The 21534-nt window shown below is 43.3% G+C and overlaps 1 protein-coding gene and 1 long non-coding RNA gene across 2 annotated transcripts in view; one reads left to right on the forward strand and one right to left on the reverse strand.

Moving 5' to 3' along the window:
* LOC140701208 (uncharacterized) overlaps nucleotides 1–21534 on the reverse strand; it is a 541330-nt gene that overhangs the window by 406205 nt on the left and 113591 nt on the right. Inside the window, exon 17 of the mRNA XM_072976649.1 lies at nucleotides 1602–1807. Coding sequence (XP_072832750.1) covers nucleotides 1602–1807 — 206 coding nt within the window. The remainder of the gene's footprint in view (nucleotides 1–1601; nucleotides 1808–21534) is intronic.
* LOC140701225 (uncharacterized) overlaps nucleotides 18916–21534 on the forward strand; it is a 60968-nt gene continuing 58349 nt past the window's right edge. The window contains exon 1 of the long non-coding RNA XR_012080187.1: nucleotides 18916–19030. This is a non-coding gene — a long non-coding RNA (uncharacterized lncRNA). The remainder of the gene's footprint in view (nucleotides 19031–21534) is intronic.

The raw sequence follows: 21534 nt of genomic DNA on the forward strand, positions 1-21534 counted from the left end.
AAGGTGGTCCCTGCTTACGTTGCACCGATGCACCTACCTTGACTAATGCCTGGGGCCTCAGCAGGAGTTGACAGGTGAGGGGAACGGAGCCAGACTCTGTGTACCACGGTGCTGGCAGCTATGCCCTCAGCAGTGCCCAGGCTCCTAAACATGCTAGCTCATCCCCAAGAAGCAGATGGGGAGTGCGGGCATGTAGATCACAGGGCCCTGAGAGGACAAGTACAGATCATGGCCACGACATGCCTCTCCCCTTCCTTAAGCCATTGAGGTATTACTGGGAGGAACAGAAAATTCATCCAGAACCCGCTAGGTTGTCTCTCGCAGGTGGAACTCGTGTCCTCTGTGCTTCTCACTCACAGGGCTGGTCTAGACATTCTTTTTTATCAATTCTCTAGCATCTTCTCCTCCAACTTATCAACAACCAGAAAGTAGGATCTGATCTTAGGTAAGTTCAAGAATCACAGAGCACTTCCTTCACGGTGGTCCCAGCAGCATGTGCCAGGTTCTGCGACAGTTACCTGTGGGACCACCATGAGCCCTCTCCAGACTCAAGGACAGAGGCCGTAGGATGGGGGGACACAGCTTCCCTCACTCTCCCCAGCAAATGTGTCCATGTCTCGGCAAAGACATCTCACCCTCTTCTGCCTGAGAGACAGCACGATAGATACACCGGGAAACAGAGCAGAAGGTGGGGGGGTAGGCAGCCCAGAAGAGCTCGTCTGTATTTCCGAGGCAAAGTGGGGTCTTTGACTTAATCACAGGGACAAACTGAGAATGAACATTTCCCTGCTCTGTCCCAAACACCGTGATACGCCTTTCCCTGCATAAGGAGTTCATTCGGAAGTCCCTGGCGGTGTTTCTGATGTCCTAACTTGACATGGTGGCTGTCGGGCAGGAAGAGAGGGCTTGAGCAGAACAGGTGCTGGTCCTGGGAGGCAGGAGACACCGGCTCCAGCCCCAGCTCAACCAGCGCCTCGTTCCGCCTCTCGGGGTTCAGCATCTCATCTATAAGCAAAGGGATGAGACTGTCCCAGGGCAGGCTGCCCAACAGAAATGAAATGAGAGCCATGTAAAGAAAGTTTCCCAGTTGCCACGTTTAAAATGGTAAACAAAGCAACAAACCAACAAACAAAAACCAATACTAGAAACTGATTTTAAGAACAGATCTTACTTAATCTACTGTATGTTAAATACTATCATTTTGACATGTAATCAATATAGGAAGTAAAGAGATAGTTTATATACTTTTACTAGACAAGCCTCAGCGTCTGATGTGCATTTGACCTACAGCACATCTCAGCTCAGCCCAGCCTCCTACCCAGTGCTCCTAGCATCCGTGGATTTGGCTACTTTATTGGACAGGCAACTCCAGGGTTCTCACCATGGTCCTGGCTGTAAAGCAGGAGTAAGTGTCCACACTAACCCTAAAAGGATCTCTCTGAAACAAAGGCGGATTCACTTTGAAATATCTGTAAACCAGCGGGCTGCACCTCCCTCCCCCCTTGGCTACAAGACAGACTTCTTCCTTGCTGATCCCTTTCTGGATGTATGGAAGCAATCCGGCACACAGCCAGGGTGGACTGTCCTCCAGGTAAACTTACCTGCTCTCTGTGTCCAGTCTCATGAATTCCTCCTTCTCAAACGGGATGCAGAGGAGGGGGATCTTGTCCCTAGATTTCTTGGGGCCACCAGCCAGCCACTTGGACTTGAGCAAGATGAAGAGTGACTCAGTGAATTTCTCGATCTTCTTCTCCACCACCCTGCAGTCCTCGTAGTTTGAAGGCAAAGTCGGTACGTGGCTGCTCGACTACTCCACATGCAGTACAAAGACAAAAAGCTGAGTCAATATCGAGGTGCCATACAGCTCCTCTGCACGTGGAGCTTCTCGAAGGCCTTGGCAGAGAGACAGTCGGTAATGGTGACAAGACCCACAACATTGCGGTGGGTCTGGAAGATGCTCCACCCAATATCGGGAACATAGTGGTGCCTGTAGTGGATACAGAGTGTCCACTGGGAGCCAAATGGGCTGATATGGCTCACCAAGGTGAGTAGCTGATAGATGCAAAAGAAATTCTCCTCTGACATGATCTCTAAGTATTGGACCACAACGGGACGAGTCTGGTGGTCCTCAGCACACTGCACGTAGTCAGGGATGCTCATGTTGCAGGCCCTGCCGAGAGGGGAGAGGATATCGAGGTACATAATCTGCTGTGTGCTAAGGGCCCATCTGGGTTGCTGTGACCTGGTGTGTACCAGCCAGAAGGCAAGGGAAGCCAAAGCAAATCCAACGATACAGTTTGTTCTCAGAGTCTGCACATGGCTACTGTAGCTCGGATCACATTACCCAGCTTTTGGTCTAGGCTTCCTGCCTCTGCAGAGAAGGGTCACTTCTTATTTTATATTTCCAAGCACCTAGCAAGGCCCTGATGCAAAGTCACGGCTCAAAAATGCTGAATAAAAAATGAACAAAGGAAATGCTTTCCCCAATCCCCTTCAGCAGAATATAAAGAAAAGGACCACAGTAGGATCAAAAGATCTGGATTTCTATCCAATTTATTTGAACTCCTAAGCTTCATAATAATGGATAAGAAAACTTGCCTTGGGGAAGAGTGTACAGTTCAGTGGTAGAGCACATGCTTAGCATGTACGACGTCCTGGGTTCAAACCCCACTACCTCATTAAAAAAAAATGACACAAATAAATACACCTAATTACCCAGCTGAAAAAGTATTTTTTAATTCAAAACTCAAAAAAAACCTTGCAACTGACACAACATTGTGAACTTGACTATACTTCAATTAAAAAAAAATCCTTGCCTTACAAGAATATATCTGGATTACGGATGTTTGAAAATGTAATATGCCTAGGGTACCACCTGCATAAAAGGAGGTGACTGTACAAATGTTCTATCCCTCCTTTATGAGATATATTTCCTTTGGGTGGGTTATAACCTCTCAGAGCTAATTTTCTCAGATTAAAAATATAAATATTACCAGATTCTCAGTACTGCTGAAGAATCAGATAACCCTAAGAAAGCATCTGACCCACAGAGATTACTCAATAAATGTTTGTTGAATGAATGAATAAACAATCAAAGTGAATGCTGCTCCCTGCCACAAACCATCATAATGGTACTGCCTGGAATTCCCAAGCCCATGTACACCCGACTCTGCACTAACAATGTGGGTGACCTGGGCAGGCCTGTGTTCTTCTCTAAGCCCCAGTTTAATCATGAATAGAAATAAGGGCAATAACACAAACCCCAAATTGTTAGTGAGCCAGTAATGAATTGTACCCCAACACTGCAAGATGGAACCATTAAGAAACCTGGGCAAAGGGTCCATATGCCCTCTCCATATAATCTCTTACTACCACATGGGAATCTACATTACATCTCAAAATAAGAAGTCTAATATTTTAAAGAGGTCATTGAGGTTAGGTGAGCTCACTGTCTCAAATAAGGAACACACTGTACAAATAGGACAATGCCCAGCCCATGAGATACACTCAGTTAACATTCCCACTGAACCCACTAGTCCCTCCAACTTCAGAGCAAGAGGATGGGTCCTCGTGGCAACAGGCCACAGCACCTGAATCTAACAAAGATAATGGTGTCCACTTCCAAGAGCCCCTGTCACCAACCTTGTTCTAATTTTCTATTTGTAATTTTTTACTTTTCATTAAATTGAAACTCCCAATTGCATAGAATTCTTACCAGATATCATGATGGCAGCCCTTCAAAACCTGACCACAGAGATCATGATGGCAGCCCTTCTTGGTGAAACAATAAAATGAAAAGCCATTTCCACAAGACCTCTGTGTAAATCTACTAGGAGACTTCATCCTGGACTGAGGAAGAGGACTGGGGACTAGCGGGTAAACTGGGGTACGGAGAACTATGGGCCACCTGTCCCACGATGGACTTTAGACTCACCCTCACCCTCCAGGAACTTCAAAATACACACAGACAGAGTGCTATGGACAAGAATTTTTTTTTTAATCAAATTCCTGAATCCCTAGCAGATCTTGTTTCTACCGAGACACAAATGGCTTATGTGTATAATGTTTCACAAAAACCTTAAAATATTATCACCCCAACTTGACCCATCAAGAAACTGAGGTAGAGAAGTTTATCACATTCTACAAGATTAGAGAGAGGCCACGTCAGACACCGTATTTAAATCCAAGTCCCTGCTCCAGTGCTCACACTAGAAAGTGTCACATACTGCCCCTTTCCTGCCCTCTCCCTGCAATCAATCTCTGAAGAGTCTTTTCTGTGTCACCTGGAATCAAAATCACATCAATTTTTCACAAAGATCTATGTAACTCCTTAGAGGACTTATCAAAATCTAAAGGGTTGGGTTGAGAGGAGAGATTTGCAATTTCTGTTTCTCAAAGGAAACATGGCTTTAAAAGAAACTGAAAAGTACTTATCTAGTCTAAGCCCTCATTGTGCAGAGAAAGAAACGGAGGCTCAGAGGAGAAGATGAAACGGTGTTATTAACAAATATTGCCTCAGCGCAGCACCAAGCCAGCCCTGGGCACTTCTGGGGGAGGATCTGGAAGGCCCAGGAGAATGAGTGTTAGAAAATAGAAAGAGAAGAAGCATATAAGGCCCCGTCTCTACACCACCATACCATGAATTTCCACCAAATTACCCAGTATGGGTGCAGCCAATATTAAGGTTGTCTAAACAGGTTATTGAAACCTGGAATTCTCAACCATAGTGGAAATTCCAGCATTTACTGTGCTTTTTTCCCAGTCCAACCATCAATTCAGTGGACACTCTGTACCGGGGACTACACGAGCCCTGGGGTTCTCACAAATAAAGATCTCTATTACCACGTGTGCAAGCCACATAAAGGCTACCAGAAGAAAAGCGCCCACAGATAAGATGGAATTACTGAAACCTAAAGCATCCAAAGGGCATATATTACTAGGAAAAATGGTGCTCCTAGAAATGGACTCATGGACATAGAAAGCAAACTGTGTTTAGCAGGCAGGAAAGGGGGGATTAACAGATACAAATTGGTAAATATAAAATAAATGACAAGGACCTGCTATATAACACAGGGAAATATATTCAATTTCTTGTAATGAGTTATACTAAGAACAATCTAAAACATATGTATATACATATGCATATGTTTATAACTGAATCTCTGCTGTACACCTGAAACTAACATTGTAACTTGACTACACTTAAATAAAAAATAATTTAAAAAATAAGTAAAAATAAAAGCAACGCCGTTAAGAAAAAATAAAAGAACACTCTAATCCCCTTAGCTGTAGGTGGTGAAGAATTCTGGTTGCAAGCACCAAGTCCATTGGATCACTCCAGCCCTGGCTGTCACTCTTTCTGAACATCAGGGAGTCACTTGCTTCACTGAGGTTTCTTTTCTCTTCTGTGAAAGGATACAGTTGCAACTAACGATGTATAGAATCTCATCATTCACAAGTACAACAAATACTGAAGACTTCCCATGGGCCAGGCACTGGACAGATGAAAAGATAGGGTCCCAGATATATTCATGGGTAGAAGAAGTTTATGCCATAAAGACAATAAATCTTCCTGTTTTGATAGACAGATTCTTTGCAATTCTGATTAGAATTCCTTCAAGGTTTTTCTTGGAATGTAACAAGTGAATTTATGGTCAGAAATAGCCAAGAAATTTCTTTAGAACCACCACTGGGGAGGGGTGGATGGGTCATTAATTTCCACTGCTCTTTCTGAAGTGATAAAAACGTTCTGGAATAATAATGGTTGCACCACTGTGAATATGCTAAAAGCTGCTGAATTGTACCATTTAAATGGAAGGACTTCATGGTGTGTGAACTATATCACAATAACGCTGTTACATGAAAAAATATTTCTTGACAAATATTTTTCTGTTTATACCACGAGTGTGTCCCACAATTTAAGAAAAGCAAAAAACCAAAACAAACCAAACTGTGCCAGGAGCTTTTTAGGACTTCAATATCCCTGGGTCTCCAAGGCCTCTGGTGGTGCTGTTCCTGTTAACACACACTAGCTGGGCTGGGCTAGTTAGGGACTGTAACTATCTTTTTAAAATCGATGATCACTCCTTTCATCCTGGTAGAGGGAAGGAAGGAGAATGTCTCAGCCTCATACCTTCAGCTCATTTTTAACAGAACCAAGCCCTGCTTTCACCACTGTAATCCCTCTCACTATAAAAACACGTGACATCAACAAGCACCGCCATCATAACACCTGAAAGTGTTCAAAGTACTTACATGCAGCAGAAATACTGAGGGAGGAGACAGAAACTCCCTCAGCACTGAGGCTCCCTTTTCCCAACTCCAACTGGAGTAGCAGGGCGTTACAGCCTGAGGCTCTCAGCCCAGGGAGCAGTGCCCACGCCACTGAGCTGGTCCTCCGGGAGCGGGAAAGGGAGAGAAGGGCAGCCCCGGGTGGGAGGGAAAGAGGGGGGGACGCGGGCTGCAGGCCCGCTCAGAGGCCAGCCCGAGACCCAGCCACAGCCGCCCTCCCCGTCCGGGTCCGCAGTCCCCGCCCGCCCAGACACAGCCCTCCCAGGGGCGTGAATAGGCCAGCGGCCAAGGAGAGGAAGCCAGGGAGGAGAGGACTAGCGGGCGGGAGAGGTGAAGGGGACGCCAGCCGCGGACTGAGGGGTTCCGGCTGGGTGAGAGGTGGCAGGTGCACACCTGGCCCTGGACAGCTGTGGCCGGGGCGCCGGGGCAGGTGGCGTTGTGAGAGGGGCTGGCCTGGGCAATTCAGCTGAACACAAGCTGACTGGCGCCCTGGGGGACTGTGACAGGCTGACCGCCCTCCCGCAGCCGCCTGATCCCTTTCCCGGGAGCCCCCCACCTTGCACTTCCACAGTCAGAGGCCCCAGCCCCAGGCAGGAACCAAAGGCCTAATGGGCCACAGAGTTGAGAAGCCTTTGGGCCCGATCCCCGGCTCGGATATGGAGCTTCCAACCAGCGGACCACCTGGCACTACTGCGCATGCGCAGGAGGGCCAGGGATCCTCTCTGAGTTCTGTGAGAGAAGGTGGGACAGCGAGGGAGGTAGAAGATGGGAGCAGGTGGAGCAGAGGGGAAAAGTGGAGGGATACAGATGGACAGGATGAGCAGAGAGTAGGGAGGGATATGGAGAGGGGAGGGTGGTAGCGGTGTTGGAGAGAAAAAGCTTAACCTCTGGGGCACCCAGAGGTGGCAGACCTGCCTCGGTACCATTCTGTAACCCTTCAAGTCCCGCAGCTCAAGTTTTACCTCCCTGATCCAGCCCTCCAACCGATGATTCTGCAGAAGCCCTATGGGGATCACACCCATTGCCCCCACGCGGACCTGGGTTTTCTGTTGCTCTGAGAACCAAGCACCTGCAGGTGTTGTCGCTCAGAACTACCTTGGGAAAGGTACATAATCCCCTTTTACACGCTGGGAAACAGGCAGGCAGGATCACTGCCTTAGCTCCACTGTCCCAGGTGTTGGGCTGGCGGGGAGCGGGATGATACAAGATCAGAGCCCCAGACAGAGCAGACTGCCTGAGTGTTGGTGCATAGTCCCCATATCTCCTTGGTAAACCATACCCAACCCTAGTGGAAACATCAAGGGCTCACAGTAGTTCCCTGGGTGTGGGAGAGCTGTCCTCATGTGAAGGAAAAGTCCAGCTGGGCTAACAAGCTAAGTCACAAATCTAAGTGTGGTAAGTGTCAGTTTACTGATCTAAATTCTGCTGGGCTATCTCATATATCTGAAGTTTAGTGTCAGTTTATTGGGCTAACAACCTTACTCGTAATTCCAAGCACAACAGGTGTCAGTAATGTGATCTATTACAAATTGATAAGCTCCAGTGTACTGATTCCTTGCTTATTGTTCTTTGAGCCTTATTGGCTAATTCCCCCTTACTTGTAATTAAGCCTTTAAAACCTCATGTGCACGTCTTGGAGGTGCTCAGAACTTCGGAGCAGGAGCCCCTCTGAGCCCACCGGCATAATATTTCTGAGTACACCAACACCCCGATTGGTGCTTTTCTTGGCTGGCCTGTTTCCATAACACTCAGCTCCAGTGCCCAGCTTTCTAAGTAGATAGGAGTGTTACCAAGTCGAAATTCTTTCTCCTCAGTGCAGGACAGGACAATAAATTGGGAGACCAGATGTTGGGGCATGGAATTGCAGGTTTCTGTAGACCTAGATCACAAACTAATGTCCTGGAAAACCATCTCCCAAAGTCACAATTCAGGCTCCTTTCCTATGTGCTTGGTTGTTGCAAACTTCTTAGTGTAGGAATTCCTTCTTGTTAGAATCCTTTCTTCTTGCAGCTATCTGCGTGGGTCAGATCCCTGCAATCCTCCAACAAAACAAAAGTTATTTTCTATTATGCAATTTGCTATCTTTTAATGAATGAAAAAGTGTTAAATATCCTTAAAGGTCAGAGCCTTCAGAAAAGGATCTCCTGTTTATTTCAGGCTCTAGGCAACATTGTTTTACAAGCCAGATGAAGCCTAGGAAACAGAGCATAGGGTTAAATTCAAAGGAACGGATCTAATATGGAGTCAGATTTGTTCTGTTCTATTACCCGGCCAGAAGCCACTTGAGGATTTAAATCCCTTTAAGTTAAAAATAACTAAAATTTTAAAGGAATTTACATACATAGGTGGGAACGTGCAAAGCATATCTGGAAAAGCACCCAATGGATAGTAAACAGTGGCATCTCCAGAGAGGGCCGAAAGAACAGAGGATGAGGGAAATCTCCTTTCACTTGTGTATTTTTGTGCTCTGTTTGAGTTTTTTTTTTTAACCATTTGCTTGTATTTCTTTTTCAGTTAATAAAATGTGTAATGGAGCAAAGGAGTAACTAGCTTAGCAAATAGAGCAGCCATGAAATCACTGAGTCATCACGTTTGATTTAAGCCAGAAAGCATTTATTGACTCTCTCCAATGTGCTCAGTCCTGTTTTAAGACTCCTTTTAATATTCTTATTATTATTATTACTACTAATACTACTAATATCACAATTAATATTATTACTATTATTTTATGAAATAATAACACTGTTTACCTCACCCCTGCCCATGGCTGGTGGAAAACCAACTGAGTTTCTATTGAGTTGTTTTCCAAGTAGTAGTGATGAGTTTATAAACAGAACACATCTTCAGGGTAAAATAGGCAGAGTGCTTTTCCATCAGGCCAGACAGCTATGAAGGGTTTTCAACAGAGGTGCCCAGAAGCTGAGAGAGAAAGCCTCCAGGACACTACAAAAAGCTGACCAAACTGTCTTCTCCATGGCACTACTGAAATAGGAAAGAACAAATCTGACTCCATATTTGATCTGTACCTTTGACTTTAACAAAGCCAAGTTAATATGCTCCGGTCCTTTCATGGGTTATGATGTCACTTAGGAGATGGACAGGTCAACAAGGAACCACTCTGCCGTGGTTATGGAGCCGGGGAAAGGGATGGGCTGCAAGATGTATGACGCAGCGGCAACTGTACCCGTGCTTCTAGGCAGGTATCCAAAATCGCCTCGACAATGTGTCAAACACTTGTGACCACGCCCTCATCAACAGACATGTATTAAAGACAAATGGAAACATATAAAAGGCCAATACCCTTGATGGGTACACCGTCCAAAGAGCAAAATCTCAGTTTGACAACTGGCCATCTCGGTTCCCTGGGATTCATTCTTGAAGAACCTTAAAAACCACTCCTCTGTCCTCAAGAAGTGCTGCATATTTGTCCTATCTTTGGCTCAGGGATGGAGCACGTTCAAGTGAACTTTAATGTCTGCACAGATTTGACAGTCTTTCTCCAGGTTCACTTGTCCATTCCAATGAGGCCTGAGCTAAGTCCATCCTCCGTATGATCTATTCCCTCCAGTGACAGCTCATTGAGCCTGCAATTAAAAGCCAAGTGAACAAGACTGTCCTCAGCTAAAATGTTCACCCACCCTTCACTGATTTCTTAATCTCCTCTCCTGGCTAATTGCAACAGACTAACACCTCCCTCCACCAAGATACACAACTATGTCATTTTGTCCCCCCAAAGAGAAAGTAAGGTCCATAAAAGAGGAGACAACTACATAGTCACCTCTGAATTCCAAGCATATAGTAATGTCAATAAATAGAACTCAGATTATTGATAGTTTCCTTTAAAACCTTTCTGGTTATTTGAATGAGACCTTGGAAGTGAGGTGTTTGCTGTCCAGTATATTGATCCACAAGACTCTGGAGGCCTTTTTCGGAATGGCTGTTCACTGATTCATTCAAAACACAACTTATCAATCAAGGAGTAGCTGTGGTTTTCTGCCAGGAGTTTGTGGTCACTCTAATGCCAGAACAGCTTTAAACTATATCCTTACTTTGGATTTGTTATTTTTCCCTACTTCCAACAAAATTGACTTTCCTTACTTTCTTGCCTTGAGGAATATTTTTCCTCTTTCACCCTTTAGTAAACCAAGATTCTCAGGATTGGCTAGGCCCATAATATGATCACCCATCCAACTCCTATTTTGAGAGGCCTGGGGCTCATCTCCTCCCCTCCTGTCAAGGCAACTGAAAATAAGTTCAGGAGCCAAGCAGCACCCCACGGCTTCTAACGCTCACGTATCTCCCAGAATCCCTGCTTTCTCGTTTGTCTTGGCTTCTGAGAATTTCCCCTCACTTTCTTGACAATTAGTTGTGCAGCTTGAAAGATGAGGAAGGAAGGTTTTATTTGTTAATCAGCATTTTAAAGCACTTGTCTAATGAAGGTTTCTAAGAGTTTCTAGAACCATCCATTGCCGAGGCAGAAACCACACTAGACATTTTCTAAATTTAGCTCTCATGTGCATTTTTTCTTTGCCTTTGTTTTCTTAACTGCTAACAGACATTATTTAATTAAAAAAAAATAAGGCCCCAAAAAGGATATAACACTGAAGGGGCAAACAAAATTAAAGGGCAAAGACAGAAAAATGATAACTACTCTACAAAGTTAATATAATACATACACTATGTATCAGATCAGCACTTCTCAGTAACAGCTAATTGAAACATGACCATGAGGTAAAATTACTCTCCTGTCAGGACATGGCCAACAGAAAATACAATTAAACCAACACACTAATATCCTAAGTCTGGCAAGGTACAGAACGCTACAAGCTAAATGTGTCTACTTCTTGAAATGAGGGAGACTCACCAGCTCTTCTCTGTGGAGCCTGAGCCCACGGGAGGACGGTGAAGTGAGCTCTGTAAGTACCCAATTAGCAAAGTGAGTGATGAATAAATAGACGTGAGCTTTGATGACAGAGATGATACTACTCTTCATTTGTCCTTTAAAGTATGACTTCACTTTCAGTGATCAATACTTCGGCGTCTTCAGGATTTGAGATTTTAGGAAAATGCACAGCCTGGGCCAAGACCTCCTATTTAAGCTCGTGACACTGCATGTAGATGTTTCAAGGGCACCTCCAACTCCACCTGCAAAGAGCTGTCTTCACGGTGCCCCTCCCATAGCCGTCCTGCCCAGGGCCTCTGGTAGGGGGGTAAGGTCTCCCTGCGTTTACCAACTCAGGCCCATCACTCACAGATGCGAATGGACCCCTCCTTCAAGGATCAGATATCCTCAGTCACCGAGTCCCACCACCCTAAACTGACCTACCAGATACTCACTGGCACTCACTCAGCACTGACTCTGTGCTGGAGACCATGCTGCATACTGCACAGTGTATCTCACTGGATCTCCAAACAGACCTGGGAATTGGGTACATCACTGCTTCAATTGACTAGATAAACTGTTTCAATTCCTTGCATGTGTCATTCAAACTGACACGGCTACTAAGCCATAAGCCTGGGCCTGAAAACCACTTGAAAATTGAACACTGCTACACCTCGCAGTCACCCTACACTGACTCATCACATCACCTCCTGCCAAGCCTTCTAAATGTTTCCAAGCATTCTACAAGACAAATGTGAACTACGAGAGCACCCCACTCTCCTACTTAAAATCTGTCAATGATGGTCCACTGCCCTTAGGAGAAAGCCCCACCGGGCTTGAGCACAGCCTAAGGCCCCAGCATCCGCATTCCCTGCGCGGCCGCGCCACCTCACCCACCACGCAGCCCTACACATACCGTGTCCAGGACAGGGATGTTGACTCCGCACAACCCAGGGCTTGTCTCACTCGAACAATGATCACTTTCTTCAGTGTTCATCTTCTTCATTGCTGACTCTCACAAAAATGTTTTCTCATGATGAATCAATATCTTTTTCCTTACAAATTCTCATCATTGATAATGAGCTCCCCCCAAAAGAGAGAAGACATAATTCTCAGTCTCCTTATTTGTAAAGTGAGAATAACAAGGAAATATGAGAGGTTTTAAGAGAAATAATATTCATGTGAGGCTGAGGGACAATTCCATCATACAGTAAGCACTCAATATGTACTTACTTAATATTAATAAGTATATATTGCATTCCAGCAACCTTCAATCAATGTTTTATGACATTGTCTAACAGACTACTGACAAACTGTTGGACGAGCCACTTAGAGCAGATCACCACAAGCATACTGGGAGAGGTAAGCGCTGACTCAGTTACAGCTGCAGCCACCCAGCACTACGGGGCGGGGGCAGTTTGCTCAAACTCTTACATGTTGCTTGAGCATTTAGTTCTCGTTATTGAATAAAGACAGGTGTTCTTTAGTCAAATCTCCTGAAACATAAATCTTCAAAGATTGATGCAAATTAGGTTTCAATTACAACACTCTCACTAGAATTTATTTGAAAATTATAGTCTTAGCTACTCCGCACATCAAAAGGGCATAATCTTAATGTATCTGACTAAATACACTGAAAGGGTTGTTCAAAAGAAATTAAGAAGAAGCCATTCTGAATAAGCTCTCAGTATCATCTGCACAAAGCCCCACCCATGGGTCTCATTTCTCACTTCCACATAGGTGTTTTCAAGTAGCTTACCTTGGGTCTTGGTTTCTTATAACACGGGGCGGGGAATAGTTGTGGATAGATTTATGTAGCAAATATATACCTAGGGTATTTGCTGTGAAGGAATTCTAGAAATAAGAAGATTGATATATAGTCCCACCCATAAGAAACTCAGCCTTTCCATTTACAACAGCATTAAGAATAAAGTGAGAGATACATTTAACAAAAATTTACAAGATTTGTACATTGAACTTTTTGAAGTATCACCAAAATAAATTTTAAAAGAACTACATATATGGAAGACATTCCATTTTCATGGAATGATTGACAATATTATTAAAAATGTTAAGGCTCCTCAAAGTGATCTATATATTCAGTGGAATCCCTATCAAAATTCCAGCTAACATCATTGCAAAAATTGAAAAACTGAACCCAAAATTCATATGGACGTGCAAGGGGCCCAGGACAGCAAAAACAACCTTGAAAAAGAAGAGTAAAGTTGGAGGACTCACTTTAAAGTGTACTAAAATGCTATAGTACTAAGTCAGTATGATACTGGCATAAGTTTGGATAAATATATCTAAGAGACACAATAAAAACCCACGGGGAAAACTTACATTTACAGACAGTTTTCCACTAGGGGGCCAAAAACACTCCATTGAAAGAATAGTCTATTCAACAAATGGTTCAGGGACAGCTGGGTGTCTGCAGGCAAAAGAATCAATCTGGAATCTGAACACCCATATTTTATATAACAAATAAAATTAATTCATAATAGATCACAGACAGAAATGTAAAAATTAAACCTATACACTTTCTAAAAGAAAACACAGTATAAATCTTTTTGGGCCTAGGATAGGCTTTGGTTTCCTAGATACAAAACCAAGAGCACAAATGATAGAAGAAAAAAGCAGATAAACTGGACTTCATCAAAATTAAAATCTTTTTCTTACAAAGGACATCATCAAGAAAGTGAAATGAGAGGGAAAATGGGTATCTCAAGTTAGAGAGTGCATGCTTAACAAGAAAAATAAAATAAATCTTTACATAACTACCTCCCCTGTAAAGAAATTGTTTTAATGTTTAAAAAAAAATAGTGAAAGGACAATGTGCAGAATAGATGAAAAATTTTGCAAAGCATTTATCTAATAAGAGAGTATTATCCAGGATATATAACGAATGCTTTCAACTGAACAATACAAGGAAATAAGCCCAATTTTTAAATTTACCACGAATTCAAATAGATAAACAAATGGCCAATAAGCATATGAAAAGATGCTCAGCATCACTAGGGAAATCAAAAACAAAATGAGATCTCATTTTACACCCACTAGGATGGTTATAACCAAAACATGGACAATAACAAATGTCATTCAGGAGGCAGAGTAACCTCTTATGCGGCCAGAGGAAAGGGGCAATGGTGCAGCTTCTTTGGAGAAGTCTGTTATTTCCTCAAAAGCTTAGAGTTATATGGCTCAGCAATTCCACTCCTATATGTAGAGTCATCCCTCAATACCCTTGGGTGGTTGGTTTCAGGAACCCCACACCCTGGATACCATAATCCAAGGATGTTCGAGTGCCTTTACAATCAGCCATCTGGATCCATGTAGTGGAAACTACAGATATGGCGGGCCAAATGTACAGCCAACAGAATGAAAACATATTCTCATAAAAAATTTCACATCAATATTCATAGCAGTATCATTTAGAGTAGCCAAAAGTTACTAACAATATCCACCCATCAATGAACGGATAAACAAAATTATCAAGAATAGGCCCACAAACATTTGGTCATTGAAACTTTGACAAAGGAGGTCACAGCATGGAATGGAGTAAAGACAGCCTCTTCAGCAAATGGTGTAGGGAAAACTGAACAGCTGAATGTAAATCATTGAAGTTAGACTACTTCCTCACAGCATACACAAAAATGAATTCAAAATGTGTTAAAGACTTAAACATGTAGACAAGACAGTATAAACCTCTTAGAAACAACCATAGGCAAAACATCTGACATACATCTCAGCAATGTTTTCCTAGAGCAGTCTACTCAAGCAATAGAAAAACAACCAAAAATATACAAGAGGGATCTAATTAAACTTACAAACTTTTACACAGCTAAGAAAACAGTAAGCAAAACAAAAAGACAACCAACCTATGGAATGGGAGAAAATATTTGCAATAAATGAAACTGCTAGGGGCTTATTCCCAGAATATGAAAACAGCTTTTACATTTAATAAGAAAAACAAACAAACAATTCAATTCAAAAATTTGCGGAAGTCCTAAAGAAACATTTCTCCAATGAAGACGTACAAGTGGCCAGTAGGCACATGAAAAAATGTTCAATATCATTATCAGAGAAATGCAAATCAAAACTGCAATTAAGTGTCACCTCTCACCAGTCAGAATAGCCATCTTTCAGAAGTTCACTGTCAATAAATACTGGAGAGTCTCTGGAGAATTGGGAACACACCTACACTGTGGTGGGAATTCAGTTTGGTGGAGCCATTGTGGAAAACTGTATAGATGTTCCTCTAAAGACAAAATATTGACCTCCCATATGAACCAGCAATTCCACTCCTGGGCATATATCCAGAAGGAACCCTAATTCAAAAAGACACCTACACCCCAATTTTCACAGCAGCACTATTTACAATAGCAAGACATGGAAACAACCGAAATGTCCACTGACAGATGGCTGGATAAAGAGGTTGTAGCATATTTGTCCAATAGACTACTATTCAGCCATAAAATAATAATAAAATAATGCAATTTGTAGCAACATCAATGGACCTGGAGAATGTCATTCTAAGTGAAGTAAGCCAGAAAGAGAAAGGAAAATACCATATGAGATTGCTCACATGTGGAATCTAAAAAAAAAAGAAAGAAAGAAAAAAAAAAACTTATCTACAGAACAGAAACAGACACAGAGACTTAGAAACCAAACTATGGTTACCAGTGGGGAGAGGGTGTGGGAAGGAATAAATTGGGAGTTCAAGATTTGCAGATACTGAGTATGTAAAGAATAAACAGCAAGTTTATACTGTATAGCACAGGAGAATATATTTAATATCTTATAGTAACTTATGTTTAAAAAGAGTATGAAAATGACTACAGGTATGTTCCTATTTAACTGAAATGTTGTGCGGTACACAAGAAACTGACACAACATTATAAACTAACAAGACTTCAATGAAAATATTTTTAAATAGACCAAAAACAAAAAAAAATGGAAAATGATGTTATCAAACAAAAAGAATTAAAGTACTGATTCAGGCTACAATATGGATGAACCTTGAAACTTTATGCTAAAATAAGCCAGACACAGAAAGCCAAATAGTGCCCTTTAAAGTGAACTGTATCTAAGCATTTATTTTACTACTCCTGTAAATTTTCCAGAGGTTTGAAATCCATCAATATCAAAATAAAATGTATTATACATTAAAAACTTATAACGCTTCCTCACAGGAGGGCTTTTATTATTAAATGCAGAAACGCATATAAAGCTCTTGGAAAAATACTTTGCACCTCCACACAAAATCATTGCTGTCACTGCCACTCAGAGGGTGGTGCCAGCACTGATGAGAGCTGCCTCCACTCGCTCCCGTGCAGACAGTTGTGAAGGCGTGAGCTCTGACAGGCAGGATGAGCGTGAACCTGGGTCAGACACAGCCACGTCCCAGGCTCTGCGTTACCCAACTTTCTTATACAAACTGCAACATGTAATGTAAACACGCTAGATGGATGTATCTTACAACACAGGGAATACAGACAATGTTTTACAGTAACTATAAATGGAGCATCTATTGTACACCTGAAACTAATATCATATTTTAAATCAGCTATATTTTTATAAAAAATTAAAAAATATTTCTAAAATGTTATCACTTTAATATTCAATTCGGTTTTTAAGTAACTACTAAACAGCTCAGAATGTATAAAAGCATTTAATTGTGCTGTTTGTTTACATATTTATTTACATTCAGCCTCTTGCTAAAAGAGAATTTTAACAATTCTTTTATAAACAGCTTAAGAACCATAACAACAAAAAGGCAAAACTGAGAGTGAAGAGAAAATGGATATTCAATACTTAAATGAAACCAGGGGGAGATAAACTCATAAAAATGGATTCCATGAAGTCAGGGCAAGTGTTAAAGGCTGACTAGAAATTCAGCTGTAGGATTCTTGGCAGCTAAATCAAAAAGAATAGATGATGGAGCGGGTGGTAGAGCGTGTGCTTAGCGTGCATGGGGTCCTGGGTTGAAGCCCCAGGGCTTCCATTTACAGATAAATACATCTAATTACCTGCCCCTCAAAAGAGCCCCAAAGAAAAGAAAAAGAGAAATTTCTTTCCCAAAGAACCCTGATATTAAATTTGGATTAAATATTTAAAAAAAGAAAAAAGAAAAATACAAAAGATAAGTGACACTGTGAAGGAAAACCACAGCTGGGCTAACAAGCTAAGTCACAAATCTAAGTGTGATAAGTGTCGGTTTAGTGATGTAATTTTTGCTGGGCTACCTGGTAAATCTGAAGTTTAGTGTCAGTTTACTGGGCTAATAAGTTAACCCGAAAATCCAAGGTCAACATTTGTCACTAACGTGATCTGTTCCAAGTTGATAAGCTTCAGTGTACTGATTCCTTGCTTTTTGTTGTTTGAGCCTTATTGGCTAATAGCCCCATACTTGTAATTAACCTTATAAAACCTCATGTGCACATCTTGGAGGTGCTCAGAGCTTTGGAAAAGAAACCCTTCTGAGCCTGCCAGCGTAATAAATCTCAGTACTCCAACCCTCTGTGTGACTCTTGTTTCTTGGCTGGCCTGTTGTTTCCATAACAACACAAGCGATAATGCCCGTGAGATAAATCTGGGGAGGCTGCTGGCAGATCCCCATGTCTCACGTGAGAAAATCTGAAACATCCTTCTCACCACTCAGAGTCATCATAAGCCCACCCCACACTTCCCGCCGTTAAATGCAGGAGCACGGTTAGGGCCCAGCCTTTACTGTCTTTGTGTCATCACAGTGATACAGGATGGAAGGGGAAAGAGCACAGCCATTCAAGGAAGGCCGCAGCCATTGACATCAAAATGGTGAAGGATTCAACCCCCAAAAGGCCTTGAGGCTCAGGATGAAGAGATTTAACTTCTAGCAGATCTTGAGATTCAGTAAACACCCATTGTAATAGTAACGTGGTGAATAACATGCCCCAGGCAACATGGTAGTCCCATGGCTAGCCACAAAAGATCAAAGGGTGGGAAATGGCCAACTCCCTGGGAATCCCAGCCCCTTGCCTTTAGGCTGGTCCTTCTACTTATTAGCATATGAAACCACCAAGCCCAAGAAAACAAGCAACACAGCGCCACCTCGCGGTCACCACTCTCTCTCCCTCTTTGGAGAAGGCCCACACTCTGTCTGTGGAGTGTGTACCTACTTCTAATTTGTGCATCAAACCCCCACACCTCTTGACGTTTCTCTTCCATTTCAATGTATCTCTCTGAATATATATACCTTTACTCAACACTGGCTTGCTCTTGAATTCTTTACTGCATGAAGTCAAAGAACAAAATCTGGTGGGGCACATTCCAGGGGCTAAACGAAAGGGTGGGGCACAGCCCTTCTCATGCCCAACGCTTTTTATTCTTGTATCAACAGGACTGGGCTGTGAAGCGAAGTCTGAGTCCCCAGCTAAGGGACAGAACCAGCCTCCAGGGCTCCAATTTGCGGACAGCCTCTCGCCAGCTTGGGCCTTGGGGTCTGCCAGGATCTCTGTGTTTCTCTGTTGTGCTGACTCCCCAGCCAGACAGCGTACTCCTAGGCCTATCCCCACAAAACCCTTCTCTCCAAAATACAAGCACATCATGTCACAATCCTCTTGTTCAACCAGGAAATGTTCAGCCCACTTTTTTCTCCCCAATAAAGTACCCAACTGTCCTCCCTCCCATCACATCACTTCTTTATTTGTGAGAACTCTGCACTCGTCACACCCCATCCTGAACACAGGTGTCCTGTTGGCTTTGACCGAGATGTTTCTTTCTCAAACAGCCTGCATCCTTTCACTTTCCCCTTGTTACCTTAAAAAAGCCTTTCCTGAGTCACCCACCCCTCTGATTATGAACTCACAATGTGCTGAGGTTGCAGTCACTGTGCATACATCCCAGTTTTGGTTAGGTTTCCATCGCAAGATCTTCATTAAGGAGCTGCATCAAGAAGTTTAAGAGACTATTCTTACATCTGAGTGGAGGAGACTGCAAAAAATTTAAATGGCTTTGAAGAGAGAGTTAACCAGGGACAGAGATGTCGCGGGTCCTAGTCAAAAGTGTCATGAGGAAAAATGTTCTCCCAAGGCTCAGAGTGGCTTCTGAACACGGAGTCAGCAGGGAGGAGGTGACAGGCAGTGATTAGGGTGGGTGATACAGGTTACGCTCCCCCAGCCGGGAAAGAATAGGTTTTTTTCTAGTTTTCCAAACAATTTCTTACTGCCTTTTTTCCCTTACTACCACATACCATTTCCTACGAATTAAGCATATCAATGTAAGTCATTTGGGGCACTTGGGAGAAGCTACATGATGCCATTCACAGGGCTGGGGCATGACAGCCACACCAGTCTAGATTGAAAGAACAGTTGGGGTATTTGCAAGGTAATCACGGGCATGCAGCAAACTCCCCAGGTTCAATGACCTCATCTCAAAGCTGGGGTCAATAAAACTACCAAGCAAAGTGCGTGATGATTATGGCCAATGTTTACTAGGTAAGTGCCCGTGAAAGCTGCCGCTTAATGGGGAATGAGTACGATCAATAAGGCCCTGTCTACCTACCCACACGCGCCCTGCCTTCCTACCTTGCTGCAAAAGCAGAGCTTGTTTAGCTGAGATGAACGCACCCAGACCAGCCCAGAAGGGAAAGCTCCCAGCTCTGCATGGCGAGATGTGTTCCCTTCCTTCTCAGGGCTGATCACAGTTTACTCTCGTCTGTTTTTATGTTTATCCCTTTTGTAACTGCCTCTCCTCCGGAGTTTTTGCTCAAGCAGCACAGGGCCAGGTGTGTCTTGCCGCCTGCCGGATATTCTGGGCAGTGAAACAGCCAACTCCATATCTGGCTCTGGTGCTGAATGGAGAGAGCAGAAGGCCCAGGGGCCCATGCTGAACCGAAGCCCCTGCACCCAAAATTATGGTCTGACTTTGGGCAAATTACACAGTCTTCTTTACCCTGAGATTCCTCATCTGTCCATGAAAATAAGTGCCCATATCACACAGAGTTACAAGTATTAAAGGAAATCAGCAAATTCACAACCTAGCCAAGGGGCTACAAGTGCGTCCTCAACAGACAAATGCTGCCTTTACGGCTCTGACACATGCTAAGCGGGGCGGCCCCACACAGTGAACACTGCTAAGTGCCAGTGTGTAAAATGCTTCATGTGTGCTATAATACTCTTTAGATCTTACAACAATCCCAGGAAGAAACGAATATTTTCATGCCCATTTCACAGATTCACCAACAGGTTAAGAGAGTATGCATTCTATTCCAAGGCCCTATGTTGAAGAAATGGTGATTTAAACCGGAATCTGGGCCCAGGCCTTGGCTCCATCTCTCTCCCATCCACCTGACAACTTGCCTATGAATTCCACCTGTCCAATATACAAGTTTGCAGCCAGCCATCTCTTAAATGCAATGTGTGCCACATTTGTCAATGTTGTTTAATTACCATAAAATGTTCTCAGAAACCACTACAGTAAAGGAACGTGGACTTAAGGAATTCTGCATTGCGTTCTCCTGTAATGTGCAGAATCCCTTCCCTACACCTCCAAATCCAAGTATATGCTTCCTCCATGTTTATGTTTGCACACGGCTTATTAAAGCAGAAGGTATCTGCACTAATTCCATCTCGGTTGCTTTCCAAGTTTGCAGATTATCCATAATCGGTCTGTGAACGAAAATACTACAATGTGAATGAGAATACTGCAACCATATCAGTAAACAAAGAATACTGATACCAAGTCATTAAAGGCTGCCGCCACCCCCCAGCGAGGACAGGCCTGGAGCCCAGCCACAGCAGCAAATCACAATGGTGCCCTCTGAGCAGACTCAGAATAAGAAAGGACAGGCTACTGGCCTGAGATAGCTAGGTGCTTGTCTAAAAAATGAATTCAGTGAGTCCTAATATTTGCTTCTTCCCATTCATACAAAATCACTAAATTCGTGAACTTGAGACACCTGGCTTTCTTTAGATAACAAGTAATCTTTTATTGTTCCAACAACCTGGTCTTTGTTGTAAAGCTCCTATGTATCCTAGCTCTTCCTCAACCTTTTGGAAGCAGTCCCTCAGAGAGTTCTGAAAGGCTGTCATCCCGGCTCGAGTCCTCCCACCAAATAAAACAAAACTCTTAACTTTTAAGCTGCACATGTATTTCAGTCAACAGTTTTGGACACCATGAAGGGACCCACAGCAGATTTCTCTCCACCTGAACTCTCCAAGTAACCGAAGCCTTGCTACCAGCACTGGCCCTTTGTGCCCATCCGCCTCCTCGGGGAGTCCAGATGAATTTTGCTGAGTCTCTCCTGGTTCTCAGATCTCACATATTGGTTGATGATCCTAAGTTTTATCTGGCGGTGTATCCAGGTGCGTGGCCCTCCAGTT

The sequence above is a fragment of the Vicugna pacos genome, chromosome 14 (assembly GCF_048564905.1).
Source record: "Vicugna pacos chromosome 14, VicPac4, whole genome shotgun sequence".
Taxonomy (NCBI): Eukaryota; Metazoa; Chordata; class Mammalia; order Artiodactyla; family Camelidae; genus Vicugna; species Vicugna pacos.